Source organism: Lepidochelys kempii, chromosome 24, assembly GCF_965140265.1.
Source record: "Lepidochelys kempii isolate rLepKem1 chromosome 24, rLepKem1.hap2, whole genome shotgun sequence".
NCBI classification, from domain to species: Eukaryota; Metazoa; Chordata; order Testudines; family Cheloniidae; genus Lepidochelys; species Lepidochelys kempii.
Window position 1 is genome coordinate 4,385,011 of NC_133279.1, and position 22,764 is coordinate 4,407,774.

General features: G+C 49.4%; 1 protein-coding gene across 7 annotated transcripts in view; it reads right to left on the reverse strand.

Moving 5' to 3' along the window:
* MEF2D (myocyte enhancer factor 2D) overlaps positions 1 to 22,764 on the reverse strand; it is a 176,618-nt gene that overhangs the window by 21,285 nt on the left and 132,569 nt on the right. For 4 of the 7 annotated variants that reach the window (XM_073323277.1, XM_073323280.1, XM_073323278.1 and 1 more), the window contains 5 exons: positions 19,031 to 19,168; positions 12,455 to 12,665; positions 10,667 to 10,723; positions 3,775 to 3,965; positions 1,669 to 1,689 (listed from right to left, as the gene is read on the reverse strand). In XM_073323277.1, the coding sequence (XP_073179378.1) occupies positions 1,669 to 1,689; positions 3,775 to 3,965; positions 10,667 to 10,723; positions 12,455 to 12,665; positions 19,031 to 19,168 (618 nt within the window). The remainder of the gene's footprint in view (positions 1 to 1,668; positions 1,690 to 3,774; positions 3,966 to 10,666; positions 10,724 to 12,454; positions 12,666 to 19,030; positions 19,169 to 22,764) is intronic. The other 3 variants (XM_073323282.1, XM_073323281.1, XM_073323283.1) reach the window with 1 other exon arrangement.

Here is a 22,764-nt window from a genome sequence, read left to right on the forward strand (position 1 = left end):
ATCATGCATACATGCTCCCAGGTGGAATCTCTTGTCCCGGAAGTCGTGGTGGATGGGGATTGCTCCACACTTCGAATTAAAAGTCTCAATGTTGTGTATAGGAATAAGGTAATATCCCTTTAAATAGTTTGTGAACCCTCATGTGGTGCTCTCCATGGTCTATGGTTTAGAAGCTGCCAGAAACACGCCCACTCTGTTAGCTGGGGTTGATCCTGCTGGCAAAGAGTTAAGAGGACTCTGCTGACTCACTGAGAGGCAGGTGACTCATTGCCATGCCTCTGTATAAAGGAGGTGGGAGAGGTGGTTTATAGGAGGAGGACCCGGGGTGTGGGCTGAGCAAAAAGGAGGGAGCCAAGCAGGAGGAGAAGGTTTGAGCTGACCTTCGTGTTAACAGAGCCAGGGGATTGTTTGCACTAAATGGGATGGGTTTATACAGTAATAATACTGCCTAGCTCTTAAACAGCACTTTTCATCAGCCGATCTCAAAGTGCTTTACCAAGGAGGTCCTTACCGTGATCCCCATTTTACAGCAGGAGAAACTGAGACATAGAGCAGGGACATGTCTTGCCTAAGGTCACCCAGCAGCAGAGCCAGGAGTAGAACCTACATCTGCTGAGTCCCCATCCAGTACTTTACCTACTAGGCCACACTGCTTGTTAGCAGAATGGGAAAGGCACCTGCCCGTGTCTACCTGCAACTTGCCTCCGGAGACCTTTCCATCAGCGCTCTGCCATCCATTGCCCTGTAGCACTACAATGTATGGCTATTACAACCTTCCCTGACTGCCACGACCCTGTTACCCGTCCGCACTGCACCAGAATAGCATCAGGACGAGATGGGATCATTGCCACAAACAAGGTGACAGCACTCACTTTGCTGGCAGGAAACGCTGTAAAAATAATGAGAAGCCGTGTTCCTCTGCAGAAATTAGTTCTTGTGAATGAACTTGTGGGACGGTGAATTCCGATTTCACTTTCCGGTTTTGGGTTTTGGGGTATTGTTTTGTTTTGTTTTTTAAGAGTTTTTAATATTTGAAGAACTTGATTTATTTCCTGCTTCTCTTGTAACGGCGTTAGGCCAGATCCCCAAGTGGTGTAAATCAGCGTAGCTCTTTTGAATGTACTGGAGCTACGCTGATTTATACCAGCTGAGGATACGGCTCCGTGACGCCAATGCTGATTTATCCTAGCTGGGGATCTGGCCCATTGACTCCAGTGGAGTGACACCAGTCTACACCAATTAGTCCAGTCTGGTCCATTGACTAGACTGGAGTGACACCAATGTTAACACCAGCTGGAGAGTTGGCCCTTTGACTTCAATGGAACCGTGCTAATTTAAACCAGCTGGGGACCCCGGGCCTACAGCTTTTCTTTGCCATGCAGAAAATGATTTTCCCTAACATATAGATTCCTAGGGCCCAATTCTAGGTGGCTCTACAAAATCATAGGACTGGGAATTAGAGTTGCACTGACTTTAAGGCTCCTTTACACCACCAGAGCAGTGTAAAGGGGGCCTTGGAGAAAATGAGAATTAGGCCCATGATATTCAGTGCCTTCTTTAACCCTGCCCCCATCCCTCCAGGCCTGGTGTTTAAGGAGTGTTAAAGGAACCAAAAAAACATGTCACCCCACAACTCTAAGGAAACACACACAGCACAAGGCAACTCACCAGATCCAAGTGGTCCTCCGTCTGAATGCAGAAGAACAGAAATAAAGCCAAGAGGCACAGTTACATTGACGCCTTTCGCCAACTGCTTCCAAGCCCAGCTCCAAAGGTCTGATTCTCATTTACACTAAGGCCCCTTTACCCAGCTCTGGCAGGAGAAAGGGGCCCTCAGGTGGCCATAAATGATATCAACATCCACTTTAGGACTCGTTTACACTGCCATAATGGCGTAAAGAGGCCTTAGTGTAACTGGGAATTCAAGTCTTCAGTCTTTACTGCTGCGTTCTCATGAGCAGAAATAAAGAAGCTAATGCATTTATCTTCCTGAGAAACTTCTGCAAAATAGCTAAAGCATGCTCTACACACAGTTTGTGCACTGGTATAATTATATAGTTTAGAAGTATGACTTTTACCAATACGGTTAGACCCATTCAACCCCTGTACAGGAAAGTATAAGCATCTTTACATCAGTCTAACTGTGTCCACACTAGGGGATGCTGCATCCCTTTAACGAGACTGGTATAGTTAACGTGGGACAACTTGTGTGTGTAGACAAGGTCTCAGAAACTTGGTGTGATCCCCGTCTATTATTTTGGATTTGAACTGGCCAATATTGTTTTGTTTTTTCAAAACTTTTCCCTGGCTTTTTGTGCATTGGAATCTTTTGCTTCATTTTATTTTTTGCATAGACAGTTTTGACGGATTCTCTTCAGTCCCAGTCCTGCATACACTCATGTGAGTAAGTAACTTTCAGCATGCAAGGCCTGGGCTACACCTAAAAACATAGGTTGACCGAGCTGCGTCGCTCAGGGCTGTGAAAAACGTCACACTCCAGGAGCACAGCTGCCATGCAGTACCTTTGCTGTTATAGCAGCTGTAATGTAGACATATTCTGAGTGCTCTGACTGGGACTGTCTAGGCTGAGAAGAAAGGTGTGAGGGGGTTTTAAAACCAAGTTAGCTAACTCAATACCTGTGTCTTCACTACAGAGTTAACTCCAGTTATCTCTCAAGTTAACACCACTCCAGTTAGCAATTCCTGCACAGAGGGCAGGTCTACATTGCAAAAAAGCGGTGTTCTTAACTTGGGTTAGCAGCTTGAGTTAAAGCCCCGGGGGAGCCTGGGGTTGACTTTGAGCTCTCACCCAATTTAAAAGCGGAGTTACCGTGTCTTCACTGCTATTTTAACCCAAGTTAGCTAATCCACATTAAGCTCACACCTTTTATCTGCAGTGTGGACAGAACCACAGTGTTGTGTTAGCAGCTGATGGGTTAACTCAAGCTGTAATCTATACCCCTTCACGGGCCAGTCAGCGTGAGTTAATAACACCACGCTTGAGTGAAGGGTTTGTGCGTGTGGACAGGACGCAAGTGAGAGGCAACGCTCAGGTTATAACTCGAGTTTACTTTGCAGTGAAGACAAGCCCAGAATGAACATCCCTTTCCCGCCAGGGCTTGATTCTTATTTACACGGAGGCCATTTTACACCGCTATGGGCATCCAAAGCTGCCTGAAAATGGGTATAAATTACACTTTGTAGTCACTTCATGAGGGGTTTAAAGGGGCCTGGGCATAACTGAAAATCTGGTCCACTGTATTTACGCTTTCTTTAAAACTTCTTTGTGTTACCAGACACAGTCCTAGTGCAAAGCAGTCCTAGTCTAAACGAGAGTCGGGCCCCTAAAACAGAGCCAGTCATACACCTTTACAATCTGAGAATCATCAAATCCTAGCAATGGCGGGCTGGAAGGGACCTCGAGAGGTCATCTAGTCCAGTCCCCTGCACCTGGGAGTGATGGGCTACTCCTGGGGAACACTGCAGTAGTCTATAGCAACACCATTGTAAACTGCAACATTATGGGTCATTACTGGGGAATACTAAGCGTACTTTATAGTAATAATCCAGCGGCACCTCTGTCATCAGCTGCAGCATAATGCACTGTTACTGGGAAATACCGCAGCAGTCTAGAGTAACAAGCCAGTGGTAACACCCCGGCTTGCTGCAGCCGGATGGGCTATGACCGGGGAATCTGGTTGCCAGTGGGAGCTGCCGCAGCCCAGACACTGAGAGAATTCTCCCTCCGCCCCCTCAGAATTCAGCGGCACTCACCAAATGGTGCATCAAACCCTTTGCGCCCTGCGAGGTGATCACGCGTAAGTCCGGCTTGCGGCTGTTGGCGGCGAGCTGCGTGCCGTGGGAGGGTGGCGGCGGTGACTTTGCTGGGATGATCTTGCCCATGGTGTTGCCGTTTGAGACCGGGAGGAGACCCGGCGAGGCTCTGGCACTGACATACCCATTTCCTGCAAGGAGGGGGAAGCAAAGACATTTCGGAAACAGTCGGAGGGGGAGATGTAGGGCTCGGTTCTCCATTGCCCTGCACCTAGGACCCCATTCTCCATGGCCTGGCACATCTTGCAGTCATTTACACCCCTGCAGAATGAGTGTTCAAAGGCTGCAAAGCCAAAAAGTAGGGGCGTGGTTCTGACTTAGACGAAGTCCCCTTTACACCATGCAGGCAGAGCAATGAGGGCTTAAAGTAATTTCTGCCCATTTTGAGGCCCCTTGCACTGCTAGAGTGACACGAAGGAGTCTTCGAGTAAAAGAGAATCAGGCCCAGTGATCCTTCCTTGCTCTCAGCCTTTGTCAGTTGGGTCTCTTCGAACTGGGAGCTCTTTGGGGCAGGGGCAGTCTGACAAAAATGCCCAGCGCCCAGCTTAGTTCTCAGCTGGTCCCACCACCACAGTCTCTGAGCACCTCACAAGCCATAATGAATTTTTGTTGTCATAGATTCCAAGGCCAGAAGGCATCGTTGTGATCATCTAGGCCAGGATCCCCAAACTTTTCACAGTCGCACCCCGCCCCATCCCTGTCCGTGCGTCCCCCCAGGAGCCGGTAGGGCCATGGCTGGGTGGGAGGGGGGCACGGATGGGGTAAGTGGGCCAAAGATGGGGCCGCAGCTGGGGGCGAGTCTGGGTCCAGGGCCGGGAATGGAGCCGTGGCCAGGGGCCAAGGCTGGGGGTGGGTCTGGGAATGGACCAGTGCCGAGGCTGGGGGCGGGGCCAGAGTAGGGCAGGGTGGCGCTCCCTCCCCACCCCCCATGGGGGCTGGCCCAAGCCCCGCCGCACCCCACCCCAAATGTTCTTCCTTGCCCTCCTCCATGGGGGCGCGCCCCACAGTTTGGGGACCTCTGATCTAGTCTGACCTACTGTGTAACACAGGCCAGAGAACTTCCATAACATAATTCCATCTTTTTGAAAAAGAGCCAATCCTGATTTAAAATTGCCAGGGATGGAGAATCCACTGTGAGCCTGGGTCAAGCTATTCCAATGGTTAATTACCCAAAATTGTGCACTTTATTTCCAGTCTGAATTTGTCTGGCTTCAGCTTCCAACCTTTGGATCATATTGGACCTTTCTCTGCTAGATTTAAGAGCCTGTTACCAACTATGTCTTTCTTATGTAACAATGCTGCCCTGGCTGAGGCTCGCACTCAGAGCCTTCAGCATCTGAGACGGATATGCTGGCAACTGTGCGAAGAAGGAACCGGTGAAACTGATTTAGTTTTAAATCTGTGGCAGTGCTGAGATCTAAAGCCAGCTCTCCTGAATTCCAGTCTAGTGCCAGCCCATCCTGGTCATACAACTCTGCTATAAGGCAGAGTAGAGTTGTTATCCCCTTTTTAGAGATGGGGAACTGAGGCACCAAGATTTGCCGAATGTTGCACCAATGTCTGGGACTTGACCCCACCTTTCTAGAGCCTCAGTCTAGAACCGTAACCACCAGATCACCCTTCCTCCCACTTACTGGGGCCTCCAGACATTACTGCAATACAAGTAATAAATAAGGGCCTGATTCTCATTTATAATGGGCCTCTTTGAGCCATTTTGGCAGCATAAAGGGACCTCAAAGAGGGCATAAATCACAGTCACACTGACTTTAAAGTGTAACTGAGAATCAGGGCCCCTTATCCCAACATCCCCGTGAAGTGCAGAGGTCTGCCCTCCTCTGCACACACCTCCCCCCCGCATCCCAGTTTAGAATTTTACTTGCAAAGCACACACACAAAAATGATAAAAAGATTTGATGAATGTCAGGAAAAGAATAAATTGGATGAGATTATTGTTCTGATGAGATTATTATTATTATTATTTTTTGAATAGGCCCCTAAGATAGAGAGACATTTAGCAATCACCAAGATTCAGCCCTCATATTCATCACACATGAGACTGGGGAAAATAGCTCACTGATTGCATTATTAATCAGATTCACCATCGCGCTACGTCTGCATTTCAGGGGGTGGCTTGGTGGCAGTGGTGTTTCAGACATGACATGTGCCCAGCTGGGGTGAAAACCTGCTCAACCTGGATACTGGTCAGTCGTCCCAGAGGTCTGACCCACCTCATGATTGCTCTGGTGCAGGGGTCTTCAAGTGAGTTGTATTGTAATTTATACCCACTGATTACCCTGCCAGATCTCTGACTCCAAATGGTAATGCCCTGACACTGGAGGGAGGTGGGCGTGGGCGTTTACATTGGCCTGGGGCACAAATGCAGTGTTCTGCACAGCTACAAATCTGGAACTGCACTGAAGTCAATGAAGCCACCACACCCCTATACGTGTCTGACTTTGCTGAAGCTGATGGAAATGCTCCCACTGACTACAGCTGGGCTTTGGCTCAGGCTCCGCAGAAGAGGGGAATCAGGCCCAACGAGAACGTGACGATGTGTTGTCAGATTACTGGGCCCAATCCTCAGCTACAGCTAAGGAGCGTTTGACACAGCTGAGCAGGAGGGTGATGGCAAAGCTGTCGTAGAGCCCTCTTTGCTCTCATCCGCTTCTAGGACTGCTCTGTCCTAGCTTGGAACCCCCCAAGTAAGTTAGAGAAGCCTCAAGGCTGCTCTAATTTGCATTGGCTGCCAACGGCCTCCAGAATTTGGCCCGTAGCAGAAGATCACTGGAACATAAAGGAACTCTGGCTGTGCCCCTTTCCTTGGCAATGCCCCTATGCTGGCCCTGGGAAGGGGGTACAGTCAGAGCTGGTACAGTGGCTGCATACCAGTCAAGAATATAGAGGAGGGAACTTCTGGGGGGAGTTGAATCTGCTCTGTATTGAAGGAACATAGGAATTGCCAGACCCGTGGTCTATCTGGCCTAGTATGCTGCCTCTAACCAGTACCAACTGCTGTCGCCAGTACCTGCTGCTTCCAAGAAAGCGCCAAGAACCCTGGTAGCAATGGGATAGCTTGCCCTTGAGGAAGCTTTCCTCCTGACCCCAAATAGTTAGAGGCCGGCTTATGCCCTGTAAAGGGGCTCGGAGGGGTGTGTGCACCCCTGCATCAAATGCAACTCCCGAGCATGTTGGTAAATCAGTACATTAGCCTGGTCCATGGGTGCACTGTGTTCTGCATAGACCATATCTCGTTTGCAAGGCCACCAGCTTTTATATTAATTGATGATGGAGGTGCATAAAATTTCCTGTGCGACCTTCACCGCTTTCAGCAAATTTCTTTTCACAGCCGCTTGCTATAGAGTTTTAGGCAAGACCATGTGCAAGCAGAGTGGGGCAAGGCCAAATAATGTTCAAAACACTTATGTTTTCCAGCGATAAGGCTTCCTTAACATAAGACGCACAAATGGCTCCCATGGTAACCATTTTGCCTTACTGTCTGGGCAGATGTGGGGGTGTATATTGCAGTGGGCTGGCTGATGTGTATGTGCAATACTTCCCTCTGCTGGGTGGAATCAGAACTTCTCACCATGTGTCATAAGCCCTATACTGCTAGCAGGGATTCTCCTTGAGTTCAAGCAGCATGGGCTTGCACTGTAGGAGCAGGAGGATCTGAGTTCTAACCCTGAATAGCAATAATTATGCAATCCCCTGTATCCACAGAGCTGTGTCTTTCAGGGGGTTGGGAGGGGCAGTGCAGGGACAGGAGGGAGATGTGGGCTGCAGGTTGAAGTTCGGCTGAAGAAAAACCTCACACATTTGAACTCCTCTGCATCCCACCCCCATGGTCAGCAGCACGGCTGGCCAGATGCCTGCTACTGTTTGCTGGCTATCTGCCAGCATCTAGCCCAGAACCCTTATGTGGTGTGTTAAAGCCACACAGGAAACATGCTGCTCTCAGAAACCAACGTGACACATGTCAGCTGTTCTGCTCTGTCCCCTCCGCTGACCGCAGGGGGGCAGAGGAAAACAAGTCAGCAGAAAAGCAGGATCTCAGAGCCTTCTGCTCAGGCCCAGTTCCCCTCAAAAGCCCTGGCTGGATTCCCAGCGACATCCATCGCCGCCGGATCAGACACTCCATTGGCCACAAACGTCCGGCACTTCGACCCAGAGACTGTCCTGTGTTTCTGATCCCCCATCTTAGGGAAAAGGGAGGGATATGGAGAGAGGGAGCTAAAAGGCAGCAGTGCTGGTTTCAGATGGCCTGCAGTGTATTACTGCTCTCCCGAAGACCCTTGTCCTCTAGCCCTGCATTGTTCTGCAAAGCAGGACTCAGTGTAAGCAAGGGAGGGCTGAAAACACGGGGCCTGATTCTCAGTTACTGTATTCCTGTACTTGGGCGGGGGGACACCTTAAGATGTGTCTGCACCTGGATCCTGAGATTGTTTGCAGCCAGCCCAGCCCCGCAGGTAAGTTAGAGCAGCCTCATGACTGCTACGCTCTGCTCCCTATGGATCCTGACGAGCACAGAATAGCCACGGCAGAGTGTGCTCTGGCCGTGCCCCCGATCTGCCCCCTGTGAATCCTAGGGATCGGAGAACAGCCGCAGTGGAACGCACTCTGGCCAGGCCCCCTAATCCCCTCTCTCTGCCTGGGGCTGGATGCTGGGTATGGAGCCAGTACGTCAGCTCCACACTGGTTAGGAATCCCCAATGTGATCGAGGCCTGTGGTCAAAGGGAGGAATGCGCCCGAGGTCACAGGTGATCTCACAGTGCTGACTGGGTGCCTGCCAGGCTCAGCTCCCTAGCTGAGGGAGCGAGAACAGAAGAGAGGCGTTAGTGACGGGGACAAGGCTGGAGGAGGGGAGCGACTGCCTCAGGTGGAACCCGAAGTCGAAGGCTGGCCCCAAGATTTTGGAAGCTCCATAGAGCCCCATCCACCTAGTGAATACGAGGAGCGTGCCCCCCTTCCCCACTTCTCTGCCCCAAAATGCTGCCATCTGAAGTTTGCCTGGGGCTTGGTGGGGACAGGGGCTAGATGGGATCTTGGGAATGAGGCCTGGGTTGAAAACAACAGGAGCTGAGAGAATCGCAGGGCTCCCTGCAGCCCCGCTTCCATTTCCTGGAGTGGCTGGAGGAATGAGAGGAATGCTTCAGTGACGTCAATTCTGACATTCATGGGACCTGCCAAGCTAGAAGCTGGAACAGCCGCTCACAACAGCTGACGTGGGGGCCGGGAGGAGGTGGGGGAGTTTCAGGGGGGGATTTGACAGAAAGTGACAGAGCGTGTCTCTGCCTGGAGGTACAGGCCAGTCCTTAGTGTCTCTTTCCCAGCAGCCCTGACTTTGCAGATGAGCTCGAGCAACAAAATTCAGAGCCAGATTTCGAATGCTCTGAAGACCCGGGGACAGACTCTGGTCCCTGCTCCCCACTCTGGCAATATACTGGAGGCCTAAAGGCACCACAATGGGACAAGGGAGGGGCTGTCTGACATAAGCTGCCTTATGGTGAACTGCCCCCACAGCCAACCCTGCATATGGGGCATGCTGGGCCCTGGCTCCTAGTGCATGGTGCGATAGGGATTCTGGACTACATGGCAGCCTGGGATGGGCAGCACAGAATCAGCACAGTGGATGTGGGGTTGGAGTTTGGCCCTGTTCTAAAGGGTCCATGTGGCTGTAGGATCCAGAGCCCAGGGTTTTCAGTCATAAGCCAGCATCCTGAATCCCACTTGGGAGCGTAATTCCAATCTCTTTTACATCAAAGCATTCAGGGCCAAACTCACCCTTGATTGAATCCCCTCTATGCTGCACCAAAGTGACTCACTCTCATTAAACCCAGCCACTTCATTTGGATTTAGGGCTCTTTTTGCTTAATTTTGCTCATTATTATTGGAAGTAACAGCACGGGAGCACCTAGAAATCCAACAGCGATCAGGGCTGCCCTGCGTGAGGGGCTGTACATGCACCTGATATGAAACCGTCCCTGCCCTGGAGAGTTTACCATTGAAACAGACACAACGTGGGACAAGTGGAGTATTATTAGCCCCATTTTACAGATGAGGAACTGACACAGAGGACCCAGTTCTCATTGACACAAAGTCCCTTCATCCCACTCTGGCAGTGGATGTTGTAGTTTAAGGTGCCTTTATGATGTTGGAGTGGTATATAGGGGCTTTAGCATAAGTGAGAAGCAGGCCCTAAATGTCTTGCCCAAGGTCACAGACGGAGTCCGTGATACAGCTAGGAATTGAACGTAGCTCTCCTAAGTCTCGGCCAATTGCATTGGCCACACGGCTACTGTTCTCCTCCACCAGACTAAGCAAAGTTTGACTCAGATTTAAATTCTATTGGGCTTATGTCTCCCCTGAGACATAACTATAAAAAGGGGCAGAGATGGGAGAGAAAAAATTATCCCCTACAGCAGAGTCAGGAACCAAACCCAGATCTCCTGCGCCCCAGACTAGCAGTTTAACCACAGGCCTATCCCGTCACACAAAATTTACTGACCTGAAAATCCACATCTAAAAGACTTGGTAGTGTTTGAAATTGCACTTCAGGCCTGACTTTAGCTGTCTGAGGGGATCTTTACTACCAGTAATAACACCTAGCTCTTTCCATCAATAGAGCTCAAGACACTTTACAAAGGAGGGCAGTATCAATATCCCCATTTTACAGGTAGGAAAACTGAGGCACAGAGCAGGGCACTGACATGCCTACAGTCACCCAGCCCGTCAGTGGCAGGGCTGGCAACACAACCCAGATTTTCTGAATCCCAGTCCAGTGCTCTAGGTCAGTGTGCATCCAAAAAGGAGGAGGGCTGCACTCTTACTCACCAACTGGGCTTGGGCAAGCTCCGTTGGTGTTGTTCAAGTCTCCCCCGAGCATCGCCCCTGGAAAGCAACAAGAGACGTGGAGACAAAGTTAGTTCAGAACTCAGTGCATTGAGCAGTGGTTGACTATTTGCATGTGAGGCAAGGGGGGAAATCAACAGTGTTACATTCCCATCGAGAAAATCCAGGGTAAAATGTACAGCACTTCCAGGCGTGGAAACAATATCTACACAGATACATTCCCTTTGGGCATACACCACAGTCGCTCATTCCAAAATACTAGGCTTGGAAAAGAGCATGGCTTTGCTGTTCCGAGCCTTCCTGAGGACACACGCTCTGCAGAAGGGAATCCACCCCCGGCTCCAGGACTGGAAAGAGGATCTATCACATAACATTTGCACCGAATGGAAACCATTCCCAAGGCGGCTGGAGAGGCGTGATGAGAAGCCTGCCGTGCTGGTGTCATGTGAAGATAAACGGTTGGGAAGAGCTGCTTTTCACTTAGGGCTTAGAAAGCTCTTCCCAAGGAAGGTTTGCTATTCCCAGGGAATCAAGCCCTTTATCCCCTTTGAGTTTGCAACCAGATTTTGAGTTTTGTGAAGTTATTTGCTATTTTGAATTGTTCAACCACATCTCGAGACTGTTATTTCTTCCAGCAATCCGCACTTTCTCTCCCTCACTATAACCACCCAGACAGCTGGGAAAGGAACCCAGGAGTCCAGATTTCCATTCCACTGCTCTAACCACTAGCCCTCACATCCCCTCCCAAAATCAGGAGCTAGAACCCAGGCATCCTAATTCTCAGTCCCCTGCTCTAATCACTAGACCACGCTTCCTTCACGGAGCAGGAAAGAGAACCCAGGAGTCCTGATTCCCAGTCCCCTGGTCTAACCACTACACTGGAATCTCCACTCAGAGCTAAGAATAGAACTCAGAAGCCCACATCCTCAGATGACTATCTGCTCTAGGATTTTCTGAACCAGTAATTTCCAGTGGTAGATAATTAGGGCCAGATTTTAATTTACCTTAAGGTCCCTTTACACAGCGCTGGCAATGTAAAGAGGCTTTCCAGGGGATATACATTACAGTTACACTCACTTAAACGCCCTTCTACACAGCACGGTGCGAAGCAGCCTTCGTGTAACTGACCTCAGATTCCTGATGTTCTAGGACAGAGACACACACAGTACACAGGATTCTGCATCCTCGTTTCAGAGATGCCTTGGAGCCGCGGGCGCCAGCCTTTACCTCACACAAGGCAACCACATGCTCTGCTGCATTACCGCTGCTTTTGATTTAGAAACGACAGTGCGGCTCGCTGTTCTCCTCTGACATGCGTCGAAAAACGCACTTTACACCATGCAAATACAGGATTTCTGCGACGCACAAAAGGGAAGGCTGATGGCAGTGGCCTCAGGGGGACCTCTGAACGGATGGGGAAGGAATGCTCTCCTCTCGAAACAAGTGGTTCAACCCAAATCGATTTTTCCATGCCCCATTTTTCGGAATTGTCAACCAACTGAAAACTCTGTTCTTTGCCCAGCTCTAGGGGTGATACAGGAATTGCGTCTGCCATTTGCATCGCATGAGATCTTTGCTGGGCATCCAGGACCTGTTCAAGTATTATTATTATTTATTGCTTGTACGGCAGGAGTGCTTACGAGCCCGAGTCACGGACCAGACCCTACCGTGCAAGGTGCTGTAGACAGCAGATAGAAGGGGTGAGGGGTGAGAGGAATGAAGACACTGGTGCCCCCTCTTGGCTATTCTAGCATTAGGCCAAACACTCACCCGCGCTGGCTGGCCTCTGCGGCAAACCCGGTGACACAGTGTTTCTCTGCAGGGCCGGCTGCTGTGGTGAGAGGAGTCTTGGATCCGTCAACGAAGAGGTCACCAGCGACTGGGTCACCAAGGAGCCCCCGGGGTTGCTGAACTGTAACGTGTTTTGATTGGTCACCGGAACCGTCACTGGCATGGCGAAGTTCGGAGCGGGCACTGCAGACTGAACAGAGAGGCAGATGAAAGCGGGGACTGCAGCTGAGGGAGTCACCCAAAGGCACTTCGCCAAGGAGCAGGCTTCTGTTTGGTTCACGGCGCGACAACGGGCCAGATCCTCGGCCTGGAATGCAGCGACACTGATGTACACCAGCTAAGGATCTGGTCCAAACATGCACCCTGTTCATTATTGCCCTGCAATTTGTGTGGTCATTTATACGAGTGCAAAGTGGGTGAAAGCTAGCACCATTCTCATTTGCTAGCATTCTGCAGCCACTTTACATTGGTGAAAATGGTGGAGGGCAGTGGGGAATCTGGCCCCAGGCACAAAGGGGCATGGATCCCCTCCAGGAAGACGGAGAAAAAAGGGCAAACGGATGTCCACCTGGGCACACTGAAGCTAAAAAGCATTGTAACCTGCTGCTTTGGGGGAAGAGGGGTGTTGACTAAACGCCTGCATATATTTACCTCCAGAGCTCAGCAAAGTGGTTTTAAAACAGCTCACAGAGAGGTGGAAATGTCTCAAAGCGGCTCCCTTGGAATGCCAGAGCGGGGAATAACGCAGTGCTCTTAGCACTGAATCCACAGGAGACAAGGGCCAGCAGCTTCCCTTCAACCTCTGAGGGAGATAAACGGAGCCCCGTGGAGTTTTAACAGACCAGGTCCTCCGCTGGTGTGAGCGGCCAGGGCTCTTTCGAAGTCAGCGGAGCTACGCTGACTTACACAGCTGTGGATCCAGCTGAGTCTATCTCAGTGAAAAGATCCTGTCGATTCTGCACAGAAGTGTAAGATCCCAGGGCCCTACTCACAGCTACTATCTGTATTCCTGTAGCACCCAGATGCTCTGATCAGGATTGTGCGAGGCTCTGTACGGATACACAGACCCAGCCCTGAAGAGCTTCCTCGGACAACTTTGCTATTCCCTCCATAGTAGTATGAAGTTTGATAGCACCTGTGCTCATTCTCAGGGGAGCACGGTCTTAGGGTTACAGTACTAACCTACCCTCAGACTCTGGGGCATTCCCACCTCTGCCACAGACCCTATGAAAGACCTTAGGCAAGTCACTGAATCTCTCTGTGTCTGAATTCCCCACCCCTTCAATGGGGATAATAATACTTCCTTTGTCTAATCAGATCGTAAACTCTTCAAGGCAGTGACCATCTTTTACGAGATGTATGTACAATGGGGTCCTGTCTTGTCTCACTGTGCATGCTGCAGAAAGGGCCCCGATTATTATGTATGTTCTGTATGGTGCTAGCGCCTAGGAGTCCTGGACCCGGATCCCACGGTGCTAGGTGCTGTACAAACATAGAACAAAAAAGACAGTCCCTGCTCCACACAGCTGACCCCAACTGGAGCCTCTAGGTGGATACTGTAATAGAAAGAGTGACAGATCGAAGCATTTACAAGGTGCAGCTTTGCTCAAGAGAAGCAAGCTGCAGATGGCTCCTATCGACTCCAGTCAGTGGAAAGACCTGGGGCTCTGACCTTCAAAGCAGTGGAAATGCCTCTAATTCATGATCCTTGGCCCCTGGCTCAAGGGACAGATTCACCTCGCTCGGTTCCTGTTAAAGCCAGACTTTGCCCAGATTATCCAATCACTCTATCTTATGCTCTTCATTAGCGAGAGCAGGCACCTGCTTGGAGGCTCTCTCAGGGCTTTGCTAAAACCCTCTTTTAATTCCATTGGCCTTGTGAAGCCAGGAAGCTTCCCGGCCTTTTGGTGTCACCGAGAAGTCATTACAAAAGCGCTGCTGGGCAAATGCAGCTTTGTATTGCAGGAGAGGAAGAACGAGCGTGAGAGAGAATGGCGAAGTCGCGCCTCTGTCCTCCCAGGAGCTCCTGGCTTGGAAAGCCACCCCCCTACCAATCATCCCCCACCTCCTTCAAAGATCTCCAGGGCATCCAGCTGTTTCAGGCAGCAAGCAGGTGCTAAGGACCACTCTCTGCTTGGGGCTTCTGCTGCCACAGATCACTTGACTTGAGCTTTAAGACTGCAAGCTCTGCAGGGCAAGGGACCTTACGAGCCAGATTCTCCTTGACGCTAAGGCCCCTTCACACAGCTCTGGCGTAGCTTTATGGCCACTTTTTTTTTTCCCGCTCATCCCCCCACCCGCCTCCCACACACACAGCCAATGTGGCATAGAGGACACTCAAGGCTGGTCTACACTACAAAGTTACATTGGCTTGACCACATTGCTCCAGGCTGTGAAAAATTTGCAGCCGGAATGACGCGGACCTAAGCCACAGTGTAGACACAGCTAGGGCCAGGTCTACACTTACAAGCTTACAGCGGCACGGCTGTCCTGAGTAGCTCTCCCGTGGACATAATGAAACCAACTCAACAAGCAGCAGCAGCTATGTTTGCGGGAGAGCGTCCTGCCGACGTAGTGCTGTGCCAAGAGAGCTCACGCTGGCAAAACTCTGTCGCTCAGGGCGGGTGTTTTTTTTACACCCCTGAGAGACAAAAGCTTTGCCGAGCTCAGTGCTAATTGAGACACGGCCTAAGCTGGTGAAAGAATTCTTCTGTCAGCCTCGTTCCTGCCTCTTAGACCACGTCTCCATTACAGACACTATGTCGCCCTAACTTTCGTCGGCGTGTAGCCACCGCTATTAAATCGCTTGTGCGCGCGCACGCTTGGCTCCTGGCGTCGGCGGGGCACATCCTCACAGACGCACTTGTGCGGACTGTATTGCCGGGGTGCGGCATTGTGGGAAGGCGGCTGAAAGCCGGTAATAGTCCGCAAAAGCAAAGGTGTGTCTGCACGGACACTGCGGCGTCCTAATTACGTCAACCGTGACTCGACGCCGCTTGGGGAGCTGGTGTTACTCCATCGGTGTCGAGAGGCGCTTACGGGGGCAGGAGCGCAATTTACATGAAGGCACTTCCACAGCTGGGTTGACAGAGGGCAGCTTACGTCGATCTAACCCTGTCGCATACGCCAGGCCTCAGAGAGATGGATACAGCAACAGAAGAAATCCTTCTGTCGTTCTGTAGGAAGTGTCTACACTACATCGATGCAGCTACTGTGGCATTACTAGTGTAGACACACCCCGACTGTCAGTGAGAATCAGGCCCTTAAATGTTTGGCTGTGCACTTCTACAATGCAATAGTGCGCAATAAATAACAAGAAAGAAAGAAAGACTAACGAAGGGCATAATTCTACCCCAGATGCACGTGTGAAACCTGCTGACATGAGAGTTACATGAATGGATTGGAGGACAGGATTCAGCACTTAGCTCTTAACTATCACATTGCGCTTTTGAACCACTAACCGACCAATCTTCCCCATGCTCCTGCCCAGGTGGGGAGAGAGTTGTGCGCACGCAAATGACCACTCAACCAGCAGCTCTCATTCCCCCAGAGGCCAGCAGCTGATTGCAGAACTCTGGGAGCTGCAGTGTTACGGCAGGCAAAGGTTTGGAATGAACACAACAATCCAAAATCCGGGGGTGAGGGGGGGAAGGTTCATTAATCAGCCAAACGCCAATGACTTTTCTTTTTCTTGGAAGTCAGTTTCAAATGCACTCAGAATGCAGAACCCTGTTAAGGCCAGTTTCTCTGTACCAGGGAGTCCTGAGCTTCCCCGGCAGATGAGTTGTGTTAGTTCTCATTATCACACAAAAAGCTGGTTAAAAAGAAAAGCACCTGCTCCAACAATCCACAATTCAATCCTGTTGCAAGAGAGGTGAAGTCAAGGAGGCAGATGCTCTGCTTTTGTTACTAATCAACCTGCTTCTGGGATGCTGCACACTGCAAGGTTTTGGGGACAGGGACTTTCCTTCTTTTATACGTGTTCACAGTGCCTAGCATAATGGGGCCCTGGTCCCAGACTGCAGCCTGTAATCACTACTATAATACAAATAATAAAAAATGCATTGGTTGATCGCACCCCGTTTCCCCATTCGCCTGCCCTTGGGTAACTATCTGCTCCAGGGCAAAGCGAGTGCTGAATGCTACACACTCATCTGGCAGCGTCTTATACCCACTTTGCACTGGTGTAAATGATAGGACAAGGCGTAGGGCAGCTGAGAATCAGACCCACAGATTTGAGGGCCAGAAGTGACAATTGTGATGGTCTTACTCTGACCTCCTGCGTAGCACAAGACATAGAATTTTACCCTGCGATTCTTGTACCAACGAAGACAGTGGCAAAGCCCCAGATGAACTGCATGAGGCAGAATCAAGCCCAAGGAGCTAAACTTTCCTTAAAATCCTATTCCAGGGGCTCGATTCTCATTTACACTAAGGGCGTGTTCACAATGGAAAGTTAATGCAGATTCATGTAGGGTGTGACTTTAAAGTTCAACAGCTGTAACTGAATAACTCCATGTGTGGATGTTCTGAATCAGGAATAAGAGGGCTGTATCCTGTGGTTAGTTTAACCCATTTTCTGAGGGAGTTAAGCTAAGCAGAAAGAAGGCACTCTTATTCCAGAACACAACTGTCAACATATGGAGTTATTTAGGAACAACTCCTTCAGTAGATAAGCCCTAAAACCAGTTTTACCCCACTTTGGTGGTGTAAAGCGCATGAGACAGTTACACTCACTTGAAGGTCCCTTTATGCTGCCAGAGGGGTGGCATGGGGAAAATGAGCATCCGGCCCACAATCTCTTACTGGCAGAGTCTGCCCAAAAAAACACCTCTGGCTTTGCACGAGTGAAGTCTCAAAAAAAGAAAAAATTCACTCCCGTGGCCTTGTAAGGAGCAGCAGGAAGGAGTTGGGGTACTTTTTTTATCCTGCATCCAGCACTTGGAAAACTGCCTTCCTTTCTACTCCCGGCAATGTTAGTTAATTACGGCTGCCTCCCTTGACAGGCTAATCCCCCTGAAGATGGCTTGCCTGCCTCAATAGTCTTTGCTCCCTTGAACTAACCACTAATTTGCAATGCCCCTCTTCCCTCCCTAGACACAAATCCCTTTCATCGCTGTCCTGATGCCACTCCAGGGCCGTCGTCTCAGGCTAAAGCCACCCTGAATTTCTGCCACATCCACTAGCTGCGCCGGGAGCTTTATGGATTCGCATGAATTGAAAGAAAAGTGGCTCCGAACTGGATCTGATCCCAAAGCGGGTGCAACTGTCATAACCTGACCCTCCCTTTCCCCACCATGACTCATATTCATACAGAGGTTCTGAACTCAAGCAAAACTCCCACTGAAGTTCAGAGGAGTTTGCTGGAGTAAAAAAAAAACCCCTCAGGATTCGACTCAGTATTAATCGCAATGGGACCGATTTTTAAGGTTATTGGTCTTAACATTTCCAATGTGGGGGCTCAGAGTTAGACAGCAAAGCCCAATGTATTTAGGTGCCTAACTCCCTTCGAAACCAATGGGAATCAGGCACCTAAATATATCTGAGGATTTGGGCCCTCGGGCCGGAGTCTCATTTACGCTAAGGGCGTCTCTGCTGCATTGATCAGTAAGCAGTGCAACCCACCTAGTGCAGCTGCAGTTACAGTTCCTGTGTCTTATGCTCGTACAGGGAGGGGAATAAGCTGTGCTGGCAAAAGGCACTTTTCTAACTGCAGCCACACTAGGGGCTGGACTAGTATAATGATTTCAGTGAACGGTGATCCCTCTCTCCCAAGCAAAAAGAGTTATACCTGTAAAACTTTTAAGTGCAGACCAGGCCCGAGAATTCTTCATGCCACTCTGACTGCGTAAAGGTGGGTAAATTATACCCATTTTAAGGCCAGAATGGTGCAACTGAGACTCAGGCCTTGTATAGGAGGGAACAACCGTAATGTGTTGTGTTCTCGCCGTGCCCCCGATCTGCCCCCTAGGCCAGAAGAGGAGATTAGGATGGGCACAGGATTGTTCTGCCAGCTCCATACCAGCTGGAGGGAGGCATTTCCACCCACTTTAACACCTCTTTATGCTGGCAGAGTGACCTACAGGGGCCTCGGCATCACCAAGGCCTGTTTCTAACCATTAGACCATTCTGCCTCCCAGACATTCCCTAGCCCTGGGTTTGCTACGCTCGATGGGAGCAAACGAACAAGGCAGAGCAAGGCTCCGTAAGCAAAGCCATGCACAGTGGTCACCCTCGCCGCTCTGCATTCTACGTTGCTAGGGGTCCAGGGCAGGATGTGCAGGCCACCAGCTACTCACTGCGAGCCTGTAACTCTGCATCATTTTATCAAACTCCTCATCAATCTTTTTATATTTCTCCTCCGTCTGCGGGGTCAGCGCAAAGACCTCGTCCCCTTCTGGGCTCTCGCATTCCCTGTGCTTCTTGTTCAGCGCCTGTTACGTTGAGAGGGCGGGGGAGGTGGCGGGGATGGGGGTAGGATTGGAAAGAAATCGAACAAAAGAAAAAAAGAAAAACATAATGAAGGATTTCTGGCCAGAGGGGCGCAGTACTTACACCGTATCGTTTGAAGAGGATATCCAGATCCTCGCTGGCTTTGCGGTATTTATCCTCCATCAGGGGGCTCTGGTCAATGGAGTCGTCTCCGTCGGGTTCCGGGCTGTCGCAACCGTTAAAACCTTTCTTTCTTAATGTCTGAAAACATAACCAGGACAGGTTGAGATCTGGAGCAGGGGAGGTACGTTGGAGAAGGGAGAGCCAGCAGGGTGTTGGATGCAGGTGCGTGATGGATGGAGGTGGCAGGGGCTTGTTTAAAACATTGTCACTACCTTCCCAGTAGACCTGGTTTGGAAACGGGACGGGGGGGCAATATGGCTGAAATATGGGGGAAATTTACTCGAAATTTGGGGGGGAGGGGGAATCAATATTTCAAAAAACAAAAGAGTAAAAACATCCACAAAATGTAAAGGGGTCAAAAATTAATCCCAAATTTAAAATATTTGAAAAAGACAAATCATTTCAAAACCACTGGAAAAAACAATCTACAGAACGTTAAAAACTGGATTGGGGTGGGGGGAAGCATTAAAATTTTTATTTAAAAAAAAAAATCACCAAAAATGCAATCAGCTCGACTTCCCAGTTACAAGAAAAGGCCTACAAGGCCGGATCCTCATTTACACCGGGACGCCTCCACATTGCTTTAGTGGGATGGAGCTGCGGTTACGACGCTGTGCCTGTTATAATAATTGTAACTCTTCCGGCTTCATCCTTACAAGCTCAAAGCTCAGCTTTTCCACAGACTCGTTATGTGATCATGGGCAAATCCCAGGAGCCTGGGTTCTTATCTTTAAAGTGGGTGTATATGTAACTGATTGCCATTTTAAGGGCCCTTTACGCTGCCAGAGTGGTGTAAATGAGAATCGGGCCTGTAGTATTTAATAGACAACGGGTCTTTGGAACCCTCCTATAGAATTTAACAGAGTTTTATAAACTAATAAAAACGCACATTAACCCACGGAACTCACAGCCACAAGAGACCACTGAGATTAGCAGGATTCAGAAAGATTAAATTATGCGCCTTACTCTCATTTGTAATAAGGATCTAACCCATAGGATCTGATTAGGATTGTGCCTCTATTTTAGAGGAGAATATGACCCTATGACAGTGCAAGTGGGTGGAACTCCATTGACTTCAAAGGATCCATTTACAGCATGTATTTGGCCCTGTGCCAGCTCAGACACAAAACCTATTCTCCCACCATTATAATGATGGGGGGGGGCAGAGGAAGAGGGGGGGACCCCTAATGATATTTCCTCTCCTATTAAAATATTTCCTCTCCTATTAAAAGACAAAAATATTACTTGCCCCAAGCAAAACGGGTGGGTGGAATTCTGCAAGATGGTTTTAAACAGATGTAAGGGGTTTGGGGCAATGTTCAATGGAACCTGCCAAGACCAACACAGCAGAACTGTATTAGAGATGTAGGTTGTGTCTGCACCAATAAATGATGTATCCTTTGTATGGCAATGACCTTCTTTAACTTAAAAAATAAACAAGCTCACATTTTTCATTGGCCAGCAGCCAAATTCACCTTTTGGCATAAGCTGGGTTACAACTCGGTTGAAATCAGGGGGTCAGGTTCTGATTTCACTTACAGTGATATAAATCCGAAGCAACACAACTGCAGGGGAGTGGAGTCACTCTGGATTCACACCCAGGTGAGATCAGAATCTGTCCCGGTATATTTAGCAGCTCTCTCTTTGTCATTGTCTTACCTGTTATTTACCAAATGCCCCCAAATTGCTAGGCACCTCACAAAACAAGGGAAGACCTGATTCTGTGCCAACCTGGCCTTTGGGGCATTCAAAATCTGGACCCAAATGACCCAGTTAGAGCCGATCTCAAAGAAGAACGTTGCACCCAGAGGAAATGCAGATATGAGCTAACCTGACCGAACTCTGATCTTTGCAGTGTTTGAAATCTGGAGCTGAACTTTGTGGCTTAGCCACCTTGGTCTGATTCTCATTTACACTAAGGGTCTTTTTACATTACTCTGCTAGTCTAACGGGGCCTGAAAATGGGACGTATTTCCATGCAAGAGCAATTGCAGGCCTGGGTTACACTTAAGAGTGTTACCGATAAAACGATTTCAGTTAAGAGGGTGATTTAGTTTACTCAAATAGACACAAGTAAAGGCCCTAGTGTGAACAGTTCTACTGCTGTAAAGGTGACTTAGACCTGGTCTACATTTCAAATTTAGGTCGACATAGCTACACTGCTCAGGGCACCCAACCACCATAGCTGTGCCAATCTAGTTCCCAGTGTAGAGGCATCTAGGTCAGTGGAAGAGAGGTTCTATCAACCTAGCTACGGTCACCCAGGGAGATGGTGTTCCTGTACTGATGGGAAAACCCCTTCTGTGGGCGTAGGCTGTGTCTACACTATGGAGCTGTAGCTATGCCGTTATAGTCCCTATCATGTAGACAAAGCCACACCTACGGTGATGTAGCTTGGCCGGTATAATCTCCATAGTGTCGGCACACCTATAGCTACACCAGTATAAACACCTTTGTGCCAATATAATGGCAGCCACTGTATCACTTTAACTACACCAGCATAGTTAAAGCAGTGCGGTTTTGTTTACACTAGCAATGGCTGTCAGGGGTGTGAAGAGGCGCGATCCTTGACTGACAGAACGGAGACAGCAGAAACCCACGCTGTAGACTCAGCCAATAGTCTACACTTAAAATGAGACTGACCTAGCTACGTCGTCAAATGTTGCACCCTGCGCAATCTAGTTAGGTTGACCTAACCCCCCCGTGCAGACATGGAAAAATTCTTCCCTCGACCTAGCTACCGCCCCTCGGAGAGGTGGAGTAACTGCATTGATGGGGAAACCCCTTCCATCGATGTAGGAAGCATCCACGCTACGAAGCTACAGCTGCAGTGCCATAGGTATGCCTCTGTGGGGTAGAGATACCCTCGGTTATACCGGCAAAGATGTGCTTTTACGAGCAGAGCTTGTTTCATGTGTGGGGTTAACAAGCTATACCAGTAGAATGTAACTTTGCAGAGAGAAGCTGCTTCCCCACTAGGATCGCTTTGCTGGTGCAGTATGCTGGTAAACACTCCTAGTGTAAACATGACCTAAAACTATCTAGGGTGGACAAGCCCTTAGCCGGGGAGAGAATGCAAGCCAAGGAGTCTGTAGCAGAGCCAGGAACTGAATCTGGAGTTTGATGGCAGCTCCTTAACTGCAAGACCATCTTTGTACTCTTAAGGAAGTCCCATTAATTGGAAACACAGGCATTCCATGTGGAGGCTCTGCATGCAGACAGTAAGAATCCTTCGGAGAGTTCGTACAAAAAGTTCCTGTCTCGTGTTCAGTAGCCAATTTACAGATTGCATTACATACGCACATTTAATCATTTTATTTTCAAAATACCAGAAGCAATTAGGCATTATTATGGAACCAGCACTTGCCAGTTTTGGGGTTTTTTTTTTTAAAGTCAAAGCAACATAATTTCCTGGAAGTCTTGATCTCTTTTCATGCCAAACTTGAAAGAGAAAAAAAAATGCCTTGACAATTCGCCTCTCATCTTCCCAAACACAGATAAACATATCTGCTGCTACTAGGCCAAATTTTATCTCAAAGAGATTCCTTACCTACACTGTGAGCGCTGGGAAATATGGGTTTATAATGGAATTGACGCAGCGACGGTGGATGTATCTCTCACTTAAGATTCTAAGGTCCTTGGGGCAGGGACTGGCTTTTTGTTACGGAGTTTGT